The 27,399-nt window shown below is 37.6% G+C and overlaps 1 protein-coding gene and 2 long non-coding RNA genes across 4 annotated transcripts; 2 read left to right on the plus strand and 1 right to left on the minus strand.

The window, feature by feature from the left end:
* Window positions 1-403: 403 nt before the first annotated feature.
* Window positions 404-21,351, plus strand: LOC149008528 (flowering time control protein FCA-like). 2 transcript variants are annotated; one of them, XM_089164973.1, is made up of 17 exons: window positions 404-853; window positions 2,883-2,953; window positions 3,584-3,662; window positions 7,014-7,096; window positions 7,178-7,229; window positions 12,827-12,888; window positions 14,147-14,213; window positions 14,707-14,786; window positions 14,887-14,951; window positions 17,139-17,186; window positions 17,307-17,469; window positions 17,681-17,782; window positions 18,539-18,622; window positions 18,732-18,800; window positions 18,890-19,315; window positions 20,408-20,557; window positions 21,007-21,351. In XM_089164973.1, the coding sequence occupies exons 1-17, from the start codon at window positions 640-642 to the stop codon at window positions 21,334-21,336; spliced, it is 2,145 nt and encodes a 714-aa protein (XP_089021099.1). In that variant the 5' UTR covers window positions 404-639; the 3' UTR covers window positions 21,337-21,351. The 2 variants fall into 2 exon arrangements, with proteins under 2 accessions (XP_089021099.1, XP_089021100.1); XM_089164974.1 differs by lacking the exon at window positions 17,139-17,186.
* LOC149008529 (uncharacterized) lies at window positions 19,027-25,754 on the minus strand. The gene is made up of 3 exons (XR_016174989.1): window positions 25,583-25,754; window positions 25,246-25,479; window positions 19,027-19,112 (listed from the first exon to the last, which is right to left on the minus strand). It is a non-coding gene; the product is annotated as an uncharacterized LOC149008529 (long non-coding RNA).
* LOC149008530 (uncharacterized) lies at window positions 21,377-25,050 on the plus strand. The gene is made up of 4 exons (XR_016174990.1): window positions 21,377-21,400; window positions 23,442-23,483; window positions 23,564-23,609; window positions 24,538-25,050. It is a non-coding gene; the product is annotated as an uncharacterized LOC149008530 (long non-coding RNA).
* Window positions 25,755-27,399: the final 1,645 nt, after the last annotated feature.

The raw sequence follows: 27,399 nt of genomic DNA on the forward strand, positions 1-27,399 counted from the left end.
AATTATTTTATTAATTTTTTGTCATTGTTTTTAAAGGCCTTTATGTGATCTTGAGGAAATTAAAGAAGCTAACCCATGAAATTCAATTCATCTTGATTTTGTATTCTTGTATTCTTTTGGTAAATATTTTCTTATTTTCTATACTATTAAAAAGTTACCAAAATAGTAGATTCATTCTTTTCTTTGTAGATCCAAGTAATTTCTCAATACTGAAAATGGAATATCTTTTATTTCAAATAATTATTTTTTTACTATAATTAACTTGGATACTGTGAGTTGGCGTGTCGGGTACGTATATCAGTGTCGTATCGGCATTGGTATCTGTATCGGCTGTGCACGTGTGAAAATAACGGAAATAACGATAGAGAAAGCTTCTTTCGAGCTTAGGAGTTAGAGAGACTGAACTTGGAAAAAAAAAATTCGAAGTTCAGAGTACCTTGCTGCTTCCCTCTCTTTGGTTCTTCTTCTTTGTTCCGTTCTGGAGCCTTCCTACTTAGCAACTTTTCTTTTCCGTTTTAGGGTTTGATTCCTTCTCTGCTCTAATCATCTGGGTTTGGCAATGTTGTCTAAAATGCTTTGTAAACAGAGGAGAACGATTTGATAAAACCCCATGTTTTCACTACCACAGGCATTTCTAGAATGCCTCCTCTGTCGTCTGCTATTTCTATGGATTCTTACCATAGAATCCCCAGTTACATGGGCGGTTTCTCCCACAACGGTCCCCCTCATTATCCACCTGACGGTGGTGGATTCCGGTCAAATGGTGGTGGCGACGGTGGGAACTGCTTTGGTTCGATGCCTCACGCTGGGAAGAGACGTGATTTTTCTTCTTCTAGTCGAGGAGGCTCTCCAGGTAGGTCAGAATTCTTGGTACTTGCTCTTTGTAGGGATGAATGTGGAAAATTAAGTTCATTTTTCTCTTAGATCATCTCCACAGTTGAAGTTTTGTTTATCTGGACTGAACTGGTTGTGTTCTTTCAGTTCCAGATAGTCTTCTTTATTCTTATATTTCTGGTTGGATGGGTTTCTTGGGTCTGAGTCAAATTTTGTTACTGTCTTAATTATATTATGATCTTCTCTGAGATCCCCTTCTCTCTCAGAAACATTTTCTTAAATGTTGTAGACTATTGTTTTACCCCTCCTGACTGGGTAATTTGATTGTCCTTTGACAGTGGGGACATCCGAGCCTAAACTTCAAAATGTTCTTGTGGAGTAGAATCATTAGATCAACTTACAGCAATTGTATTCCTACATTGTCACTATTTCATGGATTTCTTGATGCTAGAGGACCATTCTAATTTACCATAATTTCAGATGCAATGCTTTTGTCTTGTCCTCCTTCCCCTTTTTCTTCCCCCAATCCCCTTCCACGGTATTTTTCATTGAGTACAGTGCACCCAAGAGTTTCTCCAATCATATCATTCAGCATCCATCCTGCTCTTGCTAAATTTATACATTGAGTTCTGGAGAGTTGAACACCCCTGGCTTTCCAGAAAGTATTATTCCATACTTTGGAATTAGAGTTAATTAAAATTGCATCGTTTCATTGCTGCTACAATAAATCGCCACAGTGCATCCTTCTTGTTGCATTCTAGTAAACACAACTTCCTAACAGTGCCCTTTCTCTTCATGATCACCAAAGGCTACAGAAAAACCATGGGGACCTTGGTTTTTGTCTCTTAATGTCTTGGAAACTTACTTCTTAGTTTTGTCCTCTTGAAAGTCTTTCTAGCCAATCACTCATCCGTTTAATCTTTAACCCTTCGAAAGTGGCAATATTACCAGAAAAAATGTATCCTACCTAATTGGGCCTTGTTTACATCTAGAAAGTTCACTGTGGATTTCTGCTTCCTTTTTACTCTCCTCTATAAATAAGACCATCTTCAACTCATGTCGCCTGTTTCTCTGTTCCCTTTTTCTCCTGTTAAGGTCATTTGATTCATCTTTGTGATCCCAATAAATGTTGCTGTTGAGAGGACTAGCTTTCCTCAGATTCACATTCAGACAGAATCCATTCTGTGAGATGGGTAGTTCTATTCTCTTTGTTCAAGCATTCTATTAGCCTGCAGCTATCTTGACCAAAGCATGAACACAGTTTTTAACATATTTTTGCAAAGAAAGAGGAGGTTTAGGACATTTAAACATTCTTTTACTATAGAAACATGTTCAAAAATCATTTAGGAGTGGTAATCAATGTTCAACTTTTGAAAGTACAGAGATCAGAAAACCAACCAAGGACTGCAATGGAAAGATAGTGTGATCCATACAGTGTTTGTCTTGTTGAATAGTCTCTTGTATCCAAGGATGCCATCTGAGAAATTATTTACTTGGATCTGATCCTCTCTTGGTGTAGATCTTGAAATGCAAAATAAGGTTTACAGATTTTTATTGAACTCATGTGAAGTGAGGATTGTATTACCAGTAACATATCTTTCAAGTTCATTACCTCAAAAATTTTATAGACATACTTTCCACATCACCGTTGTCCAGTAAGTTCTAGACCTTATGCATTTTGCAATATGAAGGTCTAAAAAGTCAACACTTCACCCAATCTTTTGCAACTGTTGGAAATACGAGGCTTAAACCCTAAAAATGGTGTGTCTATCTCTTTGGCCCCAAAGATTAATGGCTAAGGAATCCATGAGATCCATAATTTATCTGACAGGTTAGCATGTTGAGCCCCAACATGCTGTAAAGAAGGGTGAGTCAGTGAAAGCTTTCCTTGGTGATCGTGAATGATAACTATCCACTGTCATTGTATCAAGCTGAATCTGTTTATTCCTCTTTCTTATGAAGCATTCTTCTTGGTTGTATTTGTTGTGCTCTCATGTTCGTTGCTTCCCTCCTTTTTTCAAGTATTGCTGATATCAATGTTTTCTCAGATAATCTTGCGGCCGCTGGTTATGCCAAACTTTATGTTGCATCTATTCCAAGGGAATCTGCCGAAGAAGATGTTAGTGATTTCTTCATTAAGTCATGCACTAGCCTGCAGTTATTAGTTCTGTTGCAATAGTAGCTTTTACATAAATTTTCTTTCTGACCCTCTCTTTGTTTAACCCTTCATCATGAGTTCATTACAAATTTTAATTAAAAAAATTCTAAATTTAGGTTTTATTCTGTCTTTTTGTGCTCGAGACTCCTATAATCTATGGTGTAATCCTCCAATTTGTTTCCATTTTAGTAGCTCTGGAGTTTATGTTGCTGAACCTTGAAATGAAATTTTTGAGCAACTCTTTTTGTGCACGTCCTCTAAGTTGGAAGTTCATCTTGAATGAACAGATCATTAAAGGCTTCAGTGTTTACCCAGATCTCCCCTCACCTTACCCTCAGAACAAAAAGTAATTTAAGATACTTATTTTCTGAATTTCTCCAGAATTGTCTTCTCAATGTAAATATGATACTATTTATAGCTTATGGAGTGAAAGTTCTTCCATACCATCTTTGATGCTAAATTTCTCTCAAATCTCACATTCAGTTCTTGATATTCCTTTTCCTTTTGGCTCTTTTCATCATTGTCAGAGTTTCTGACGTCATCTGTGCACCAGCGTAATTAACTATCCCCCTTTTCTTCAATTGATTCCAGATTCGCCCACTATTTGAGGAGCATGGGAATGTCATTGAGGTTTATTTGATCAAGGATAAAAAAACAGGAAGACGGAATGGTATGTGAAATCCTGTTTTCTTCAAATTGAATGTGATTTTATACCTGTATCTCTTTTCAGGTCATCTGAGTAGCTGACGGGAACCAGTGAGCTCAGTTAGTTTTGGCAACCATTTGCTGGGTGTTGTCGTGGTTACGTATACCGGTTCAAAATTTGAAAGGCAAATAAATCTTGATCTTGTAGCTCACTATAGTGGTTAAACTCACTAGCATTGACCTGGCATGTCAGCTGCAGTGGGAGATCTATTGCCTTAACTATAGAATTTTGGCCAAGATATTCACTATTTTGCTCCCTGTGGAGGTGTTGTACATTAATTGACATAATACTATACTGATGTTTGCTTTCTAAGCAGCAGGTTAATGACCTTAGTTGAGAATTTTTGCAGTTTCTTGTTACCTTGGTAACCAGCAAGAATATCTATACAAAGCACATCCTTTCCCATGCAATTCTTTAATTACAGTGTATATATACTATTATTATGTTATCTGTAACGTAGTGCTTATGGGAAAGAAAACATAGTATAATTAAATTGATTTACTTTCCACGTTTTATTCTGGTTACCCCCCCCCCTTCTCAGTTGCTGGTGGTTGGGATGCAATTCATTATTGCTAGTTGATTACACATCATGCTAGGCACTAATTTTTTGGCTTTGCAGGAGTGTGCATCTGCACTTCCATTATTTTCGCTTCAACCCAAATGTTATGATTATATATCACTGCTCTTCTTTCTGGACTATGAAAATATTTTACATTCAATACATATTAAATTTAGCTAAAGGAGGATGGAAGGAAAGTTCGAATTTGTCAAAACCAACAAGGATACACATGATATGGAGATCTTGTGCTTCTTTCATTGTTATATTGGTTACACTTTCTTTGGACTGTAAAGGGATGATAAAAGATTTTGTGGTGCAGATTCTGATGTTTTCACACGACTCCTAGGCTTGTTTATGTTATTATTATTATTTTTTTGGTGGGCACATGGGCATAATCTGTTTTCTTTAGTTTCTCCTTGAGTTGCTGATTGTTGTGCCAAAGAAAGCTGTGCTTTATGACAGACATTGTGATATAATGTCTAGAAATGTGGGGCAAGTGTTTAATTGTCATGGAATGACCTTTCTAATCGTTAGTCCTTACAAAATAATAAACGTAGTGGTTGGAACTTCATGCGAACCAACCCATGGTTTTCTTAAAGATCCTATCTAATTGGTGGGTTGTCCAAGCTAAAATCTGACATATGGTTTATCTAGAAGAACTATAATCCTTTCAAATGATTCCTTCCAACCCATACTTGGTCCTAGATTCTAGTGCATGAGATGTATCAGTTAGGGATCATCGACTGCTTTAGTAAATTGTTCATAGTACTTAATAATAGACATATTGGTGCTTCAATATTACCTTCATAGCATACTCTTGTTGGTAAACCCACTGTACCCAGGTTGGTGTTATCTCAAGTTGGTTGGTGTTACTTCACGAATCAATTCCACCCATAAAAATTATGATATGACACCCATGTGTTTGAGCAAGGTTATGGTAAGCGTGGTGGGAGATCTCGCTTTTTCAAAGAAGCAAGACGAGATGGAGATCGAGAGCAGAGAATTGGGATATCTCGCTCGAGATTCTGCCATATCTCACTATATTTTGCCATATCTCGCCCTGGATCTTGCCATATCTCACTGGAACTCTCAATTTTCGCCCATTTTTTTGCGTATTTCGGCTGGATTTTCACTTGCAACTACTCTTAGCACATCTACAACATCGAAGGAAGATCAATCATTCTCTGGTTGTCTTATGAACTTATGATTTAATGACTTATATATAACTTTTAATGGTTGTATAATTTTATTATTCAATTTTTGAAAATTGAGATTGTGATACTCATATGGATGGAATTTTGATGACATTTAGGTTATTTGTTGCATTTGATACACTTGCTTTTCATTTATATGCCTTAAAAAGATTCTATATTAGATGTTGTATAACCTTGCATTCCCTAATCCTACAACATTTTGGTTTCACACTATGAGTAGACTTAGAAATCATACTTAGGGTTGTTTTCTGACAAATCCAAGGACACTAATGTGTTAAGAAGGCCTTAAATAGGCTAAATGCCAAGTTTCAGCCTAATTAGGACCTTAAAACCCACCGAGATGGGCCACTGAGTTGACGCCAAAAAATTGCATATCTCAACCAAGATCTCGCTGAGATGATCGAGATCTTGGTTTTTCAAGGTGCCGAGATCTCGTTCTCGAGCGAGATCTTCTACCATGATGGTAAGTGTGTGCCTGGTCTTGATTTGTCTATCCAGATCATCCTTAAAATAGCAATGAATGTGGTTGAGAATTGCATTCCGTCATAGTTGTCATGTTATATGGATAATGCTATATGTTGGAAGGAAAAAGATCAAGTAACACCATTGATACTTCAAGGCATTTCCTAGGTGATGCCTTAACAATTATATATTCATAATTTTACTATTGAAGTCTCAACCTTCATCCTGCCTCCATCTGGTTGTCATTGAGTGTTAGAAGCGTGCTTTTCAATCTATCCATAATCTTCTTTGATAGCTTCATGAGAATATTACTTGCATAGCTTATCATTGTACTTGACGGATAATGAACTGGAATGTAACCAATTTGGATTACTTTGTCTTTATTGTTGGTAATTTTAGTCTCCAATCTAGGAATTGGCCACATAATTGGGCAGCCAAGATGAACATTGTCTAACTTCCAAAATCCAACTCAATTTCTTAATTTATGTGGATGGAGGTTTTCTTTAATTTGTGGGGGGGGGGGGGGGGGGGGGGGGGGATAGGAAATGTGGACGCAATTAGGATTTTAAATTATATTATGGGTATGGTTAATATATTATCTTTTTGCCTCTTTCTGATAATATTTTCGCCTTCTTTTACTGCTCCAGTTAGGATCTTCTTCCTCCTTTTCCTAATGCATTATTATTAGAGCAGACCAAGTTTTAGAAGCCTTCTTTTCAGGGAAATGTATCTTTCCCATTAAGAGACAGTATGTCTTTTGCTTGATTTATTTTCTTCCTTCTATCAAGCAAGTGGTGTTTGAGTTTTTCTTGTAAAAAACCTTCAACGTGTCTTTGTGTTGATTTTAAGTCAGTATGTTACCAGATTGGTCTTCTATTCTTTAATTAGTTATAGTGATGTTCTATACTTTATTAGTTATCTATATCCATCTGATGCTTTTTTTTTTTTGGCAATTTGTACGACCTTTTACCTGTGCTTTTTGTACTGCACAGACTTGTATAAGTAGTTGAGAGTATGTATAGTTGATTGATGGTATCAGTAATCTAATGGAATCAGGTTTTGGAAACTTTACTTCTACAGGATGTTGTTTCATAAAATATGCAACCACAGACGAAGCTGACAGGGCCATTAGGGCTTTGCACAATCAATATACTTTGCCTGGGGTATGTTCTGGCGCTACGGGTTCCAATTAGGCACTAAACCGCCATTCTATCGTTTGACTAATTCATGTTTGTGTATTCTAGGCTGTAGGCCCGATTCAGGTTAAATATGCTGATGGTGAACGGGAACGCCTTGGTAATTGTCTTTCAACCTTGAGAATTTGCTGTTGTTACCTACAAATTTGTGCAATAACATACAAATTACGTCATTTGATGTCTTTCTCATCCAACTTACTGCCATGCTTTGCATAGTTTTGCACACCTGTGTCATGAAATACCCGTGTATATATATACCTGCATCATGAAATACCCTTGTCTATATATATTATTATTATTATTATTATATATATTTTTTTTTTGTGAGGGAAATACCCATGAAATCATATTTTGGATTTCTGGTTGTTCTGCTTTTTGAGTGTCTGCAATGTACAGAGAATTCAGTGTGGTTGTCAACAATTTATCCGGGGGCAGATAATGACTTTCCATCCTTAAAATATCAACACATATGTTCAATTTTAATGGTTAGAATGGCTACTCTTTTTCTCTCTTTTATTTATTTATTTATTTTAGTGGGGCGGGAGTGTCGGGCTGGTGAGTATATATATGTGTATATAATGGAATGTAATAATGTAGGGATCGCTACACAAACATAGACCCAATTTACCCTTCTCATGATGAGAATGTATGTAACCCTATTCTAATCTGGTGTGATATAACGTGAGCTTATAATCATGGAATTGACTTGATTATCAGATTATAAGTTCACAATCCCAGCCCCCTTCCCATTCTGGGTGGAGTAGATCTACTAATTCTTTGCTTTCTGTTAGTAAGAGGGAACCAAATAATATATCCTGGATGCTAAAAGACAAAAAATCTTGAGTAGTTGCAATAATTGGGTTCGTTGGTATTCTTGATAAGCCTTGATATAGTAGCTGCTAGCCTGCTATCACCCATACAATCATATTCAAGTCGACAGAAATATTAGATCTTAAAGGATATCTTTATTTTTGGTTTTTCCTTGTCATTAATAACCAGATTATTCTATTGGATCCAAGAAATACCATCCCACCTGTCATATGCATCAGAATAAATGGAGATTTCTGAAAAAACCTTCTAGTGGAGGAAAAATATTAAGTATTTCTTTTATTAATATTTAGTTTTTCTAAGGAAGTATTAGAAGTAGTCATTTAGGGATTAATTGAATGTGGGAGAAGTTGTAGGAGCTGTAACTACTTGGTTTGCCAATTTAATAGGTTAATTAGTATGAAATAGAAAGGAAAACTGTGGAAAATCTTAGAATCATATCTTAATATTTTATTAGTATCTTTAATCTAAGTAGATCAGATTATAATATTCTATTACAGGTATTTTTCTTATTGTATTTTTCTATTCTAGGTAGATTACTCATTTATTGCAATCTTCTATTCTAGGTAGATTTCTCATTTATTGTAATATTCTATTCTAGGTAGATTTCTCATTTATTGTAATATTCTATTCTAGGTAGATTTCTCATTTATTGTAATATTCTATTCTAGGTAGATTTCTCATTTATTCTAATCTTCTAGGTAGGATATTCTTTCCTATTTCATAGATAGCAGCTGTGTATATATTGATTGTAAAGTTTTGAATTATACACACAAGAATAAAACACTTCAATTCCTATTTCGTCATGGCATCAGAGCCAACCAATCTTGGGATTGCTGTTCAGCTTTCAGGCCTTCATTGCCTTTAATCTCTGGTGTTTCCGCCACAAGAGATTATTCTTCCTTTGGCCTTTATCGCCATTCTTTATTCAGCTCTGTTCTGTTTTTTTTTTTCCTTACCTGGAAAACAGATTTTTTCTTTCTCCGTCTTGTCTGTCGTTCTACTGCATCTTTGGTTACTGTTTCACATAATATTTTTAAGCACCTACAAAGAGTAAGTCAGAACCAAGAGAGGTTACTTTCGGGACTGCATTTGATCAGACAATAAAAAATCTGCAGAATGGAGAATTGCAGAATATTCAATCTGCCTACAGGCTCGATGGAAGAAATTATTTAAAATGGTCTCAACTCATTCGGACCATTTTGAAGGGCAAAGGAAAGATGAGCCACCTGATTGGAGATGGACCGAAACCAGGAGATCCAAAATATGAAGCATGGGACGAAGAAGATTCTATGATTATGGCATGGATGTGGAATTCTATGATTTCAGAAATCAGTGATACATGCATGTTCTTGGCAACTACCAAAAACATCTGGGAGGCTATCCAACAGACGTATTCTAAGGCGAGAGATGCGGCCCAAGCCTATGAGGTCAAGGTTAAAATAGTAGCAACCAAACAAGGAAATAAGACAGTTACAGAATATGCCAACCAGCTGAAAGCTTTGTGGCAAGAGTTGGATCATAACCGAGTCATCAAGACGAAGTGCTCTGAGGATGCTGCAGTAGTAAAGCAGTGTATTGAGCAAGATAGAGTCTATGATTTTTTGGTAGGGTTAAATCCTGAGTTTGACCAAATAAGGGTTCAGATTCTTGGAAAACCAGACGTGTCGTGTTTCAATGAAGTTGTAGCATTGGTTCGAGGGGAAGAGAGCAGAAGAGGACTGATGTTAGAGCCTACAAGTGTTGATAGTTCAGCAATGGTATCTCAAGGAGGAGAGCATTCAACTCCCACAACCGACAAGGCATTTGCTATTGAAAGTGGAAAAACTGGGCAATCCAAACAGCAAAATAGAGACAATCTATGGTGTACCTACTGCAAGAAAGCTCGTCACACACGGGAGAGATGCTGGAAACTTCATGGTAAACCTCCTAGCCGAGAGTGGGGGCACAAAGGAGAGCAATCTGGAAATAATGGTCAGGCGCATGTTACATCTGCACAGCAACCTGAAGCCACTAATAAAGAGGTTGCTAGCCTTAATCAGGAGGACATAGAACGTGTAAAAACTCTTTTGAGCAACCTTAACAAAAAACCAGGTACATGTTCTTTGGCATATTCAGGTGAGTTTCCACTTTCTATTGGATTAAATGTCTCTAGTAATTCTCTTCCAAGCCCCTGGATCATAGATTCAGGTGCAACTGACCACATGACACACTCACCAAATCTTTTCACCACATATTCTCCCTGTCCAAGTAGTAGGAAGATAGCTACTGCTGATGGCTCGTTAACTATTGTGGCTGGAACTGGAAATATTGAGCTCAACTCATCCCTCACCTTGAAAAATGTCCTACATGTTCCTAGACTATCTACAAATCGCAGCCTTCCATTGTGTCCAATGCTATTGCTTTGTCTGTAAAGCAAAACCTCTATTCCTTGCTCCTCGTCCAACCCCCTCCCTAGGTTTTCTTAGAGAATTTGTGCAAGTAACAACTTCAATAAGGTGACTGCACGAAGTGGATGAGGAAAAAAATAGGAGAAACAAGATAAGAAGGAATTATAGATAATTAAGAAATTAAACCAAATAAAATAGGGATAATAGCTTTAGTGGGAAGCTTAACATCTTTGGCTTTATCAAGGAAGCTTGACCTCCTTTTCCATAGAGGAATTGAGGAATTCTTTCATCATTCATAGTTTGCTCATCCTTCCATCTTATGCTTATTCGATAGGCTAAAATTAGTTACAATGGACTAGAACTTCTGCTATCCACTTTCACACTATATTACAACTCCTACTAATAATCCATTCTCCCACTTTACATAATGCCTAGAATAACTGGTTCCTTTTCTGTAATAACTCCTTCAAAAGCTAGCTACATGTGTTACATAACCTCACTTTAACCCCACTTTATGCATGTATGAGGATCTCCTAGGGAATTTTTTTGGGAAGCACAACTGAAACATTTTGGAGCTACAAGGATGGTTATTAAATTGTTAGCACCATATATGAATGTTCCTCTAAACTCTGTTGTAGCCATTTCTGTATGTTCATTATACTCTATAAATAGAGGAAACAATAGAGTTTAGCATAGAAAAATAAGAGGATCAAAAGATTTTGTATGAAATTGTTCATTCTGAATCTCCTGAATAGCAATTTACAGGTTCTTCTTTCCACTGGAACAAGAGGGCTGTTGTGCTCATTACTGAACTTGATGAAGCGATGAAATATAACCAAGCTATATATATTTCTTCTATCAAAGGTTGAATCGATAAGCTCGGGAAAAACTAAACCAAAAGATTAGGATAACTTGTAGGAAAATGAAACTTTCCTGGAAGAGAAGCAAATTAAACACTTCCATAAAGTCTCTTGCTGAATTGAGAATGAAGTCTTCATTCTGTAAATGCCAGATCTTGAATTAGTAACTGCATCCAATTTCTAAAGAAGCCTGTCGTTTCAATCTTTCTTTTTGAAGTGGGATTACGGAATCCTCATAAATAGTTTTAAACCTTATTCCCTGATATTACGGGAGATTCCTCTTTTTTTATTCTTAAGCAAGACCTTGAGAGGGCTTAGTTGACACGCTTATATTCATCTTTCATTTCCTTTTTGTCTGCTTCAAGAAAGATTTCAACCAGTCCTGGTTCTTTTTTTTCCTGTTGATTTCCTTATCAAGATGTATGGATCCAGGATCTATGCGTCCATAATCCATATAGATCCTCTTCATGGATTAATGAAAAATGTGCAAAGCTTTATTTACCTCTGCCACTACGAAGATCTTCCTTTTTGCATTTGGCATTACTACTCCTTTTGGCAGCATCCAATAATTTAGAATTTTGTTTGGAAGCCATACTTCGATGCATATGTTTTCATGATGCTCCTAATGACCAAAGAATGCAGAACAAAGAGATGCAGATTTTATAATTCAGAAAATAGAAGTGCAGAACCTGGGGATAGGGACTTAAAATTCTCTTACGTTACTACAGTTTCTTTTCCAGGAATTTGTTTTGAATTATTTCTACACACAAGGAACTAATGGTCCTTAAAACTAGCTCATGTGGATCCATGGGGAGATGGCTTATGCTATGGAAGTTATATTCCATGGTTCAGGATACGTCGTAAGAATAGGAATTGTTTTCAGGAATTATCACGTGAAAATTAGTAAGGCTTAATGTTTTCATTTCTTTTCTCTCTTACAATTACTATATACAGCCTGTGTTAGAATTGGGTTGTATTTAATTCTTTCCCCTCATACAATTACTATATACAACATATGTTAGAATTGGGATCTTTTTAAGTCTTTGTTTTCTTACACACTATAAGAAGGAAAAGGGGAGGGAAGGGGATTTCAGAAACAAAATGATGATATTGTTGTTAATCATGTAGGTGAGACTTTTGAGGAACTTTAATGTGAGATACTAGGATAAGAGTCGGAGGCTCAATCACCATCTTATCCTTTCATTTCCTTTTCTTTACAATTAAAAAAAAAGGCAAGCTATTTGTGAAATTTTAAAACATGTTTTAATTAGTTTTGGGTTGGATTCTTCTCTCTGTTATAGTATGTTTATCAGTGCTTTCATTTTTATGTACATATGTTTGAATTTCAATTGTGTCTGTATGTTTCCAAAAGAGTTGTTTGACTTATATGTTTTCGTGGTTGTGATGTTAAATGTCTACTGATTGACCAGGGGCCTGAGCCCTTTGCCAGCTATATTGTGCATTTACACATCTCTGTTATGCAATATATTACTTAACTTGAACCTGAGTTGTTCTCTTTCCTGGGTGTCATTTAAACTGGAATCTTCACTTGAGCTGATCTACCCTTTTTTTTTTTTTTTTTTTAAATATCCTAATATTTTCTTAATTGTTTGGCTCAGGAGGGTTCAAGTTGTTTGTTGGTGCTGTCAACAGAAAAGCCAACGAAAAGGATGTGGAAGAAGTATGTTTTACATGCATTTAGCATTCACGCCTCCTAACCTTCCCGCTGCATGTTTATTGTCTTGGTGTCTTTCTTTCTTTGTTGTTAATCTTGTTTTCATTATCTTCTGAATACTTGATTACTTCTGATGCTTCTTACTAAAAGATAAATGTCTGCTCCAAATTGTTGGTTAGGTCTAATGTAGCACTGAATTTGAATGATCAAAACAGTAGCCAATCAAGGTCTTTTCCTAGAGAATAAGTTCCAGATTTGATAGATTAAGTATAAGACAAAAATCAGATGTGAAACAAAAACTGAAACCTAGAGTGATATCACAGTGGTAACTCTAGAATAGCATTAGAACATTAGGGACAGAATTGTACTTCAAAGTAGGGGTAGAACGATTAATCAGAATTGAGCTAGGCTGAAGTATAGATTACCCAAAATAAATGAGAAAGGTACCCTGAAAATCTGAGAAGAAGTACAGGGGCAGAGCTGATTAGTATCCGATACAGAAGACTAATAACTAGATAGACTTGCTAGTTGCTACTAGATGGAGAAGTGATGGAACAATATGACAAAATGCAATAAGGGCAACAAAATAACACCCGGGCTTCACACTGCAAGGTGGAGAGATTGGATCGAACACCAAGATACCAACCTACCTTGATCAAACACAAGGTCTCTTCATAGAGAAGAATGGCTTGCAAAGCAACTATTAATTTCAATTGATGAGTGTGGTGATCCACCCTCTTACATAAGTTCCTTTATATGGTCAATCTAAAGACAGAGACATTAAATACATTACCCATCACTAGCTAACATGCACATAATATTGACTCCACCAGGACCACCACTACCTAACTCTCTATAAAGGAAAGCTCGTTTTGACTATTAGTTCCTTATTTTCACTCTACAGTCCCTTTTACTGACTTTGATGAATTTCTGAAGTTCTCTTCATATTAGACTACTCTTGGCTTAGGTATAGCCAATGAAAATCATAGTATGTGGGCTGGCTTTAACCCACCAAAATACCTAGCCCATGAAAGCCATGTGCTGATTTGGGTCATATTCTTGGGTCATTGATTGGCCTGACCCCTTGGGCTCTTTCAATTGAGAATATGTCTTCAAACCTGCATCAATTGTCTTTCTTACATGGCTGTGTACAAACACTTACGTTCTTTATGCTTTTCTTGTTGTGGATAGTGGCTCTTGTTATTACAGTTACTCTTACATTAAAAGGATTCTCAGAGTTTAACATTCGTATACCTTGTATCAGATTTTTTCATCATATGGTAAATTGGATGATATCTACATCATGCGAGATGAAAGGCAACAAAGTAGAGGTGGTTCCTGACTTTTATTGTTCTCTCTCTCATTTTCAAAATGTCTGCATTGGCATATTGTGAACCTCAACTGAACCTCCTGACCTAATATATATTTGAGGCAAGAACATTACTGAATTTTTTTTTTGGGAGGGTGCGGGTTTCAGTTTTGCTCCATTCACCTTTGGAAATCATATTCACAGATTGATACTGGGAAGGAAGAAACTTGAAGCACTGGTTGCTACCATCCTGTTGTTTTGACTTGACTAGCAAAAACTATCACAAAAATTCATACAGGGATGTATGATATTCTTTTCTTTTCATCCCAATTCCATGATGCCATGCACGTCTTGTACTCTCCTTTGTGACCTTGTAAAGTGAATGATGGAGTCAGTCAATTGTATTGCACTTTCACCAGTATTTCTTATCAATTTACTTCAAACCATTGTTGGAAAACGTCATTAGTTGAAGTTTGTATTTTTTTTCACTAATGGATTGTTTGTATAATCTGAAGGGTGTGGATTCGTTAAGTTTGCTCATAGAGACATGGCCGCAGCTGCTATTAATGGTCTAAATGGAATCTATGTGATGAGAGTAAGTTTCATTGTTTCTGCAGTATGAAGTGATTTTCTTTTAAATTTTGAAGGAGTTCTTATTATTTTTTTCCCCTCTCTTCTTTCTTCTGCTACCTTAGGGTTGTGATAAGCCATTAATTGTTCGTTTCGCTGACCCAAAGAAGCCTCGGACTGAAGAATCAAGGTCACTTCAATTTCTTGTACCCCTTTATAATTTATACAATTCAAACTATTCTGTCATAGGCATCTAAGTTGAACAGAAGGTTCACATGTTACTCTGGCTTTGATGTAATAGTGAATTCATCTGATAAAGGATGTTTCTGAATGACAACTCATAGGTGTATTTAGAACTTGGAACCTGCTTCTAAATGTCCCATGCCTTATTCCACAACATTGGGGCATAAAAGGTTATTTATTTATTTATTTGCAGGTGACATATCATAATGTCATTATCAGATGGTGTCATTGCCATGCACGTTTTTTGAGTATACATGTGAAACTACACTATTGTTATCATTGAAAACTGTATATCCATACTAAAAGGGCCAAAAAGTATAATATAAACATTATAGGGGTTGACAAGGAAGGTTGTTTAGATTTAAGGATAGAATAGAAATAGTAATTGAATGCTCAGTTCTCAAAGTGGAACTTGAGTTTACATAACAGATATGTCCAGAATAGACTAGCTTACCACACATTACATTTCTTAGCCACTTCCAGTGCGAGTTGCTAGGTTTTGTCCTTTAGCGGGATACAGTGTTCCTATAGAACAAAGAGATGTAGGTTATCAATTCTGATCAATGTGACTGAAGCCATGTGATTCTTCTGTTGGGAGACATCTAGCTAGTAGCATTGTCTGGGTTTCCTTAATTTTTGTATGAAATTACTCAATGGAGGAGTTCTGCTTTAGATAGGTCTAGAAAATAGGTCCTGGAAAGATTCAATAGTCTAACTCTCTTATGTTCTCTGAGTGTTCCAACGATATTGGTTGAAACTGTGACTTATATCAAGCTCTCAACTAGATTGAAGTTGATTGTATTAGCGGATGTCTAAGGTTGGACTACAGTGGTGGCACCTGGATAATTAAGTGTCTGGATTCTTTTTTCTCACTCTGGATGTCTCTGAAAGGAATAGAATGGTATATTTTTTTGGGTGAACAATCAGTACAAGAGGGAAAATTTGAACCTTACACCATCTCCACCCACATCATGATCAAGTACAGAGCTCTGTGAAGCTATTCCATAAACCCAAACCGAGGTCTCCCCAATGCATCATTTTTCATGCTTGAAGGATCATTGCAGGCCACACATGTGTCTGAGAAAATGTGTGGTTTTTAGCTGCTGAATTTGCTAGGTAATCTGCCACTATCTGTTTCTCTATAGCAGTGAGTGATTTCCATTCTACCAAATCCAAGAACTCAACGGATCCCACCACCGCTGCAATATAAACTAAGGAGGTTTCTTTTTGGTCATTAGAGAATCAGCCGCTGCCGAATCAGAATCTATCCAATGTTTTTGTAGATTTGATTCTCTTGCCTTCTCCAGACCAGCTACTAGAGTTTCCATTTCTGCCTCAAAATTTTGTTCTCACCCCCAAAAAGAGACGAAACACCTGTAAGATGTGAGCCTTTTCATCCCTGAATATACCTCCTGCTCCTGCATTGCCAGGGTTTCCTAAGGAGCTCCCGCCAATGTTCAATTTGACCCATCCTGATTGAGGGTAACACCAGTGCAACTCTCTTGGTCTTTTACACACTCTAGACAGAACCTGACCCTCAACAGCCTTGTCACCATTAGATCTGTCTGTGTAAGATTCAGCTTGATCTTATAGTCTGTGTATTCCCTCTTGATTGCTTAAAGCACATCAGAAGGCAGAAGGGAATGGTATCAAAATAGTCTATTGTAGGAGTCCATCTCAACCTCCCGAACTCCCCCTTTTTTTCTTCCCTTTTCTGTAGTAATGTTTGTCTTGGTTGTTAATCTGAAACCTAGTCTCACATAGCTCCCAGTCATAAAAAATAACAGGATAAATTTAGAATTTTACTGAGAACCTCCAGAAACGAATAAAGCAAAGCCTGCTGTTATATTCTTTGTTTTGCTTCTTTTTCCTATTTTCAGGTGGGAAGTCATCAAATGCTTAGTGCTGACTATAACTATTTTGATGTGTATTAATGTTTCTTAGTGGTTCATGTTGGGGTATATTTACCTTTTCCATTTAGAAAATGTTACCAGCATATATATATATGCCTGAACTTTCCGTTTTGGTAATTATGGCCTGTCAAGTTTGCTTGTACTAACCTTGTTTATAGTTTCAGTAGAAAGCTATGAAGTTATTCTATTTCCAGTCTTGATCTTTCACCTCCTGTTCTCAGGAGTGGTTCTGATTTTGGCCCCCAGTCTCATGGACCATTTGGACTTAGGTCCTCCCTTATCTCTGACGATTTAAGCCTAATTTTCTTCTCCACTCCCAACTCTCCATTCTCTTTCTCTTATTACACTTCCTTGGGAATTTTTATATTGTTCTGACATTCATATTGCAGGCCTGGAGGCCCTGGGCCCATTCATGTTCAACCAACAGGCATACTACCTCCTGATGCTTTGCAGCCAATGAGTCCACAGAACCCGTCTTCTCGAAGTAATCCTCGTGGTTTTGAAAGTCCTATGATTGCTACGAGCAGAGTGACAGAAACGCTTTCAGCCACGGTTAGATTTCATTCATGTTTCTGTTTAATCCCCCCCCCCCCCCCCCAAAGTTGTAGAGGTTTGATTGACCAACTTCACCCCCACCTCCAGGTATTCAGTCTTAAAGAGAGGCAACCTTTCATGACAAATTTCTCTTTTTATCTGTTAAAGTATGTCTAAATGGTATAATTTTGTTCAACCAATGTTGGGACTTCTTCCTGATGCTTTGCAGCCAATGAGTCCACAGAACTTGGGAGCATCATCGCAAAGTAATCCTCGAGGTTTTAGTCCTATGACTGCTACAGGCAGAATAAAAGGAACATCTTCAGCCATGGTGAGATTTCATTTATGTTTCTGTTAAATTTCTTCCCCACATGTAGAGGTTTGATAGACCAACTTCACTCCCACCTCCAGGTATTCAGTCTTAAAGAGAGTTGACATTTCATGACATATTCCTGTTTTTTTCTGTTAAAATATCTTTAAATGGTACGTCTTTGTTATTTATTATCCTGTTTATAGTTATAAACATAAATTGTCAGATAATGCTTACTAAAGGTTTCCTTCATAGCCCATTAGATAAACTTGATGACATGATTATCTTAATTGTGTTAACTCACACAGAATCTAAAATTGTTGAACTGGTCCTGATTACTCTTTACTCATGAAGTTTCAGCATGGATTGTTTGTGCCATGTGGTGTTATAAACATTTTGAAATGTGTTTGAGAAACCAAATTTTAACTGATCAAATCGAACAGTTTGAAATTCGCCCGGGGGGGGGGTATTTTCGGAACGTGGTGGCCATTTTGTTAATTAAGCTTATTTAGCTGTTCAGTTCACACACTTTATTTGGGGGTGGGGGAATGGGCCTGAAACGGTTGAATTGGAGAGACCAATCCTCCACGTACTTCAAATAGGCGACATGCAAAGAAATGCATAATTCATGATGCCATGTAAATGAAAAATCTCCTATAATTGCATCTATCTAGTGATTTTTATGAGTTGGTACTGTCTATAATACTCTAGTTATTACTTTTATCTGTGGAGAAGTTAACTTGTGTTGTTGCTTTTCTGATTCTGCTCAAATATCAGGCTGGACCTTCGGGAGGCTTTGGCGGTCCAGTAAATGATCCTCTTCCGGTTCCTTCAGTTCTACCACATTCAACAGTGCAGCAGGTTAGTCTATCTATTTCAGTTGGTACTATCTATAGTACAAGTTATTAAATTTATATGGAGAAATTGTTAACTTGTCTTTGTTTTTCTTCCAATTCTGCTCAAATACCAGGCTGCACCATTGGGAACCTTTGGTGGTCCACTGAATGCTCCTCTGTTGGCTCTTTCAGCTGTGCCACAGGTAAGAACTGATGAACTGACCTTGTCCTGGGACTTTACATGGTTTTGGGATGGTTCATAGCTTACAAGACATCTGGCCATCTATTCCAGATCATTAACCCACCTGAGTCACAAGCCCAATCTGTTGGTCAGAGAGGATCATCATTACAGAAGCAACTTCAGTCACCCTATCAGTTTCCATCCATAAACCAGCAATCATCTGCACAAAGTTCGTTGGTCAGCACCTCTGCTGTTGCAGGACAACAAATGCCTTCTAGAATACAGATGCAAGCTGCTTCTGCTTCAGCAAACCAACAATTGCCACCTACCCCCACTGTTCAAAGACAGAAGATTCAACCTCAACAGCAGCCACTGAATCAATTAAATCAGATGTTGCCTCAACAAAATCAAGTTCTAGACACAAGTTTTCAGTCATCACAGCCAGCATTCTCGCAGCTGCAACAGCCATTGCACATGATGCAGCCTTTTAGTCAAAATTTGACTCAGCAGCAAGCTTCCCAGGCTGCAAAACTAAAGGTGAGGCAATGTCTACAACTAAATGTTTAGACGCATGTTTCTGAGAGGGGATCAAATTATGTGAGTGCCATACTAGTTATCATTTGGTAGTCCAAACTGGTGGGTTCTGTCATAGTTGACTGCTCATAGTCTCACAGACATCTGATTGGTAATTTGTTCTTTTGATACTCAGAAAAAGACATGTAAATAGGTCCAGTAAAAGTTCTGACATTGGAGTTCATAATCATGCAAAGTACTTGGATAAGAGTAATCAATAAATTGAACCCAAATCAGAAATCAAACTATAGGACTAATACAAGCAATTGATTCTGTACAATGAGCATAAAAACCAGCAAGATCAAATTGTCAGAACCAGCAGATTGGCTCAATATCTTTGGCACAGTTAAGAGTTATTAAAATATAAGGGCAGGACTTGAAGTCAGAAGTGAAATCAGATCAACTACTCAGATTAGAGAAGACTTCTGGTTCAGTTTCTTCCATAAGGGTTTAGAACAACTCCCTGAAATCTGAGAAGATTCCAATTGTTAGTTCTGGTAACTTAAGCCTACTTAGGTGACTCAACTGCATCACTTCTATCTTAAGCATCTTAACCCTACAGTGGTAGATCTCAACTAGTTATATGTGTGACCCATTTTCCTTTTTATGGTTGTAGACCATAAAATTTTCCTCCCCACAACGCAACACATGCACACACATCCCAAATGAAAGGAGAGTGGAACCCGATCAAGTATATCATATGATATTTATATATTTTGTTGATGTTTAAAATGTTCTCTTTTTCCAACCGTCAGTTCCAGCTGGACTTACTTTAATAGGATAAACTGCAGTTGGCCTTGGGAAATGTGATTCAAACTTATCCTCATCTGAAAGAAATCGAGCTTTTCCTTACATTGATTACAATAACATATTACCACAGTTTTTATGGAACAGAATACATTTGTTATTGGAAATTAGGACTGAGATATTTGTAGACTTCACTTTTCATGCCTGAACTTGTTTCTACTTAATTGTGGTCCCACCTTCTTTATATTATTAGTTTATTTTGCATGCAAATGATTTTGGAAATTTAATTTAGCTTATTTTTCCGTGCAGCCATCAGATGCAGTTGTGCCATCAACTATATCCAGCTCTCCTTCGGTTCCTGAAATTATGCAAGCTGCTTTGCTTGTTTGTAACTGGACGGAACATATCTCGCCTGAAGGATGCATGTACTATTATAACAGTGTAACTGGTGAAAGCAAGGTAAGATGCTTGTATGTACTATGTCCTTTAAGCAATTTAGTTTCTTATAACCAATTGATGTGACCATTGTTAGGACTCGGATAAAACCCATCCTTAGAGCCATTGAAGAGGGTGCCAAATCTTTGCAAGACTTGGCATCTCCTCATATCTAGCATGAGACTGTTACTTCCCAATAGAATTCCAATAGCCTCCCCCTACATGTGGGACTACACATGGGAATAGGATTTTCCCAACAAATTTATGCAACTTGGAGGCACACCTGACTACCTGAGTAGTCACATCCGATACCACTTGCTGAGATTCAGGTGGAACTTATCCTGAAAAAGCTAGTCATCAAGGAGAGAGTGCATAAATCCTTATGAGCCTTTCACATCGAGCCGCCACATTTGATGTGGATAGCTGTTTTCATGTGGAACCCAACAAAAATGTCTAATAAAATGTATTTGTAGTGGGAAAAACCGGAACAGTTCATCTCGTTCGAGCAACTGCGAGAGATGCTGAAACAGCATCATGCATTCACCGTTCAGAATCTTAATTCTCAACAAGCAGCTCAAGCACATCCTCCGGTTCTTCCTGTACAAGTTGCACAAACACCGCAGATGCAATTACAAAGACAGCTTCCACCTGTGCCACAGGTGCAACTGGAGACACAGATCCCACCTGCACAGATTCAACCGCAAACGCATATCATGCCTCCGCCTCCGCCTCCTTTATATTCATTGGTTAGTATCTTCTTGCTTGATTTATTACAACGCAGGAACTTTGGTTTTGTTTGCTAATACAACATGCTCTGCTTTTCCAAGGGGGGGGGCCCCCGGGGGGGTTCCTGGTCAACATATCCAGGTAATCTACCATTTAAACTAATAGGTGATGGTGATGGTGTTTCTTAGTGGTAATTATTATCTGGTCAGGAATTTATGTCCAATGATAATTCTTTTTCTTTTGAAAGTAAGTAGGGGCATGTGACATGTGACTCTCAGGATTCATCTTTTGCTTTTGGCAAGTAATGAAGTCCGGCAGAATCTCTCCTTGTCCATCATTTATGTATTGATAGTTTTGGAATTATTTGAAGCATGGATTCATGTGCTTCTCTACCATTCCATGCACAGATGGACTATTGCATGGCCCAATGGCTGTTTGGGAGAGTAACAAACAAAAAAAAAGCGCTAATAGTGAGAGAACTGTACATTGATGACCATGCAGTAAAGTCCTACATCCTACCCTTAAGTTTGATGGGATGGGAGAAATATATTAATATTTGTTTGACTTATACAAGTTGCTTGGGTTATAAGACAAGGTTGTTGTCTTTCTTGGCAAAACTTCCATTAGGCATCCTACCATCATCGGGCTGGCTCATGATTGGATGGACACCATCTTGGGGAAGAGGTTATGGGTTCGACTCTCCCCGTGGATGGCATGTACTAGTCCCCACCCCTTGATATCAGAAGCTACCAGTTCCATTAGGCATCCTAGTTCGCCATGGAGTCAAATGAGTTGTCTAAGAAGAGTTAGAATACAAGCATTTAATTTAGTACAGAATTTGAGTAACCAAACAGTACGAAACAGAATCCTTCCACATAGAAAGTTATCCAGATTCAAGGAGAGACAAAAGTATTAACTATAGATGGCTAGATAACCACCAAAACAAAAACTGACTTTACTAAACAAGGGCTAGGACAACTGCTGAAATCTGAAATTGAACCGATAGACTAGAAAAATGCGGTCTGGTACCATGGAGAAGACTCGCCCGAGAGAGACTCACCACCGAAAGAGAGATCTCGACCATCCGGTGAGATCTCGGCGAGATGACAATTTTTTAGGCAACCGGGGCCCACCGGTGGGTTTTAGGGTCCCAATTGGGTTGAAACTTGGTATTTAGCTATTTAAGGCCTTTGAACACGTGGTGGCCTTGGATTTGTCGAAACAACCCAGTATGATTTCTAAGTCTACCCATAGTGTAAAACCGAAATGTAGTAGGATTAGGGAATGCAATGTTATACAACATGTAATATAGAACCTTTAAAGCATATAAATGAAAAGCAAGTATATCAAATGCATCAACTAACTTAAATGTTATCAAAATTCCATCCATATGAGATTTTCAAGAATAAAATAATTATACAACCATTAGAAGTTCTATATAAGTCATTAAATCATAAATTCATAAGACAAGTAGAGAATGATTGATCTCCTTGTTGTAGAGTGCTAAGAGTAGTTGTAAGTGAAAATTCAGCCAAAATCTACAAAAAAAAAGGGCAAAAATTGAGAGTTTCAGCGAGATCCAGGGCGAGATATGGCGAGATATGACAAGATATGGCGAGATCTCGGGACCCAACCTCGACATCTCGACCCTCCAGACTCGCCAGGTTAAAACGAGATATCTCGCGAGATCTCCCACCATGCTTGGTACTACAAGGAAAAGGGCAACACTGTAATTTTAGAGGTTAAACAGGGAACATAATGTATGAGTTGGATGATAACTTGATTCTTCATATGAATCTGATGACAGTAAATAAAGTAGAAAAGTAATTGAGAATTAATATCGGAAGACAAGGGTGTCGTTTTAGAATTCCTGCAAAAAATGCCTTGAATGTGAATTCTGAGTAGAATATAAGTTGGGGAAATTTTCCGAACTCACTTGTTTGTGGATGATAATTAATAGACGATTACATCCAGAAAAAAAACCACTCTGGCTTCACTAGAAGGTGTTTGATTAGACAGACACCAGTCTACCTTGATCACACAAATATGTTACTCAATTTTGATTAATCTGCACAAGGCTAAGAACAAGCTGTTAGCTCCTTCTGCTGATGCACCTCATCATTTGTTGCTTCATATGTGTGCATTTTTTTATTTACAATGACTTCCTGATGTGCAACTGCAGGCCGCACCCAGTACAGTCATTGATCCTGCTCGCTTCCAGCAGGTATCTAAGTTTAATGCATTGATGTGCAAAAAATCTCTACTGATGCCTATGTTCTCAACTGCACTTTCTAAATTTTCCAGGGTTTTCAGACAGCTCCAGGTTGGATGTGGTACAACAAGCCTGCAGGTACCAATACCAATAATCCCTCGGCTTTAATTTTTATTCTTGTTATGGAACAGTCTTGATCTAGCTGCCATTGAGCTGTTTGCATGTAAAGCTGGGTGGGTCTGATGTTGGACTACTTAGTAGGACTTTTAACCTTCGAATCATTGGAATGATGGTTTTAACCCCTCTGAATGTGTAATTTCTTATTTTCTGTGGAGGGGTATGTTTAGTGCACCTAGGAGCGGCTGAAGTGAGTATGTTGTACAACAACATGGGAAAGGGGTTGACACGTGGACAGTGAACAGATCTCATGTGCTGGAGGAGCAGTAGTATGGGAAAACATTAACAAGATTCCCCTTGGTGGGGGGGGGGGGAGGAAATTTGGACATTTTACTAAGGGCCTGTTTGGTTATTTGAATCCAAGGATTCATGGATCGAAAATTTATACCTGTTTGGTTATAAAACATCCCTAGATTCTTTAGAATCCAGGGATTTCACTTTTTTGCCTAAAAACGGGAATTAAGCCATTCTTGGGTATTGGGTGAAATCCTTGGATTCCACCCTAGGTATAATTGTATAAAATGGATGAAATTTGCAGATTCACAGGGAGTAACCTGACGGAACTCTACAAACTTCGATAGATTTGAGGCTAACCAAACAGTTAATTTTTTTGAACCATGAATCCATAGATTTGAAATCACATTTCATTTCAAATCCCTGGATTAATGTAACCAAACAGTCCCTAAGGGCAGGTGCTAGTAATTTGAGTCATATGAGGGGTTCCAACATTCAAATTAGTACCAAATCTGGCTTTTTACCAAAAAAATTTCCATAACATATACATCTAAAACCACCAAGTGGGATGGGAAGAAACTCTGATGCTTCTTTAAAAATAGTTGTACATCTTCACTTTACGCTCACAATGTTGAAATGTGTTTTCATTCTTCAGGAACGTAAAAGTGAAAGGGTGAGCTTAAGAATACATACTAGCAGGTGAGTACAGCTCAAATTGCCAATGAAGCAGCCCTGCAATATCAGGTTCAGTTTGTTGATCGAAGCCTGAAAGGGTATATCTTTATGACATGAATGCTATACTTTTTCTCAAGTATTTTCTTATGTTTGTCTATCTGAGTCTTTTATAGATTGATTCTTATCATCTAAGCATTTCATACTTATAGTGCTTGAAAAAAAGAGGATAGACTGACCAACCTGGGTATATGAGAGAGGAAGAGGATCTATACTTGTTAGAAAATGTTATATTGTAAAGAAGTTTTTGAACTTTTTAATTTTAGTTTATTTTTAATCTTTTTTTGGTGTTTATATTGAATCCCACTGCCCTCACCTTGGGCCAGCCATCACTGGAGTGATGGTAGGCATGGTGACTGTCCTGTCACTCCCTGATTATCACAAGGAAGGAAATTTGTATTGCGTTTGGTTTATGGTTTTAGTCTTTTGGGTTGTTTTTCACACACAAGTAGATTGAGCCGTGATGTCAAAAACAACATGATTTGCTCTCCATGCAACCATTAGGCCATGCTGGCTGGCATTGAGAGGTAACCGATGCCAGCATGCATCTGAATATGAAATCAAAGATTACTGAATATTAATACAGAAACACGAAATTCAACTACAGAGAAGTGTCGGATATGAAAATAACCTGTTAAGAGTGAGGTAGATATTGCTTATTGCTACTTAAAGGAGGCCAGCCAAGTCACATATAGTCTAAGGAAGTAGACATATACATAGCAGAGCCCAAGAGCGTCTAGACTAGTTCTTCCTCTACTACTGCTACTTGAAATCAATTGATGGACCTGCAGCTCATACGGATCTGGCCATTGCTCCCAGTGAGAGGTTTCAGGCTACTCATGTTGCTCATGGATGTCTTGAAGTCCTGGAAAAAGATAAATGAATAACCCTCAATGTGCAAAATGCTGTAAAGATGAGAGGAAGCAAGGTTGAGAGCAGGTGGAGCATAAGATTCAGAGAGTACCCACCACCATCAGCCCCTCTGTCAATGCCATTGATGAGGCCTGAGCTGAAAGTTGAGCATCTGGCTTTTCCAATGGCGTGTGCGCCTTTAATGGATTTCTACTGAGTGGTAGTGAAGTGATCAGTATATGACGAATTAGTAGACTGAGAAGCTAGAGACCACACAGAGAGAGTGAGAAGGAGGATCTTATCGTTTGCTACAATTTTTCTATGCAATCATATTTCAACAGTGTTTATTGGGAGCCCGTTTCAATCTTGCCAAGGGTGGTGCCAAGATCTAACATCAGGGCTGAGTATTGATGTTTCACCTAAAACACAATGATTTTTCTGTGCATTGTCTTTATTGATAGAACAAATAAGGGCCAGAGGAGAAATTTAAAAAATAAAATAAAAAATTAGAGGGGAACGCGTGCTGATATTTCACACATGAAAAGAGGATCAAAAGGGAAAATTTCGCCTCTGTGCCTTAAATATTGTGACCCTCGGCTACAATTGTAGCCCACTGACCATTGTGCCAAGACCCATCCGTTGTATATGGGACAAGTTCGAGACTTAAAAGTTTTTGATATGCTCATGTGAATACAGACCCAATTTTACCAAAAAAAAAAAAAAAAGAATACAGACCCAACTACATACGTATGAAGCTTAATTTTGGCCACTCATTCATTTTCAAACTGACCTTGTATCTGGGAGAGAATTCTTTGACAAGATAAGATGCTGTAAAACAGTTTAGTACAGAATCTGTCTCTTGCAACTATGGCAAGTGTGTCAATCAGTGAAGGTGGGACCTTGTGTGCATTAAATGCGCAGGACAGTTCAAAGAGACAATGAGACCGTAGAATCGAGATCTCAGTCGAAATTTAAATTTGAACTGAAATTCTAAATCTGATAGCCCAGAATTTCATAGGATGGTCATGAACATTTAATGCACACGTAAGCTTTTTCAGCAAAGGCGAGTACGGTTTGAGGGGCACAGGGATTCGAGCCCTGACTTTGATGGCCTAGAGTCGATCACCTTGAACCTGGGCTCTCAGGAAATTTGCATTTGGTGCATGCTATGCTGTTTTCTCACGACCCACGAATGTTTTTGAAGTGTGTAACAACTAACAACGCTGATACATCGCATCTGGAGTTCAAGTACTGGAAGTAGTAAAGAGTGAATAAAACTTACCTCAATGAAATATATGCCATCATGAAATATACAAATATATGAATTATTGAATGGTTACCTACTTACCTTAACGAAGCAATCCTGTAAATAGAGTGCGGGCGAGAGATGTCGGGCGGTGTAAACGGATCAAATTCGGATCAAATAGTGGTAATATCATATTCGCACGGATTCGGATAATATCCTATCGGTTATCGGACGGGTTCAGTCAGATTCGGGCAATAATGGAATAGTTATTTTCTCAAGTTAATTCTTATAAATTGATATGAATACAAACCGAACACAACCTTTCGACTACCTATTGACATTTGACATCTTTAGCACTTTATTTGTTAGGGCTAGGCTTCAAATTTAAGAATTTAATAACTTTGGTAGTTATTCTAGTGGAAAATTTAAAAAAAATAATCACATATCTCAAGTAAAAATTTATAAAAATGAGAAAATAAATTCAAGTAACTTAATCGGACAGATAATAATTGGTAAAAAAGAGGTATATCATATCCGCATCCTATTAGTAATCGGACGGATTTGGATACCTCTAAACGAATGTGAATGTGAATCCAGAGGCAAATTTCGATTATTCATTTGCACCCCTAGATGCTGCCATATGATGATCATTAGAAACGGCTCTGACGGATAAAGGTTAGCGCTCAA

Source organism: Hakea prostrata, chromosome 8, assembly GCF_041222555.1.
Source record: "Hakea prostrata isolate BN-2017 chromosome 8, UWA_Hpros_2, whole genome shotgun sequence".
NCBI classification, from domain to species: domain Eukaryota; kingdom Viridiplantae; phylum Streptophyta; class Magnoliopsida; order Proteales; family Proteaceae; genus Hakea; species Hakea prostrata.

Excerpts from the sequence above, each read along its gene's own strand:
- LOC149008528 (XM_089164973.1), top strand. The coding sequence starts at position 640 with ATGCCTCCTCTGTCGTCTGCTATTTCTATGGATTCTTACCATAGAATC. Across the intron at positions 854-2,882 it reads TAGTCGAGGAGGCTCTCCAG|ATAATCTTGCGGCCGCTGGT; the intron begins GTAGGTCAGAAT and ends ATGTTTTCTCAG. Across the intron at positions 17,470-17,680 it reads CAGAAACGCTTTCAGCCACG|CCAATGAGTCCACAGAACTT; the intron begins GTTAGATTTCAT and ends GATGCTTTGCAG.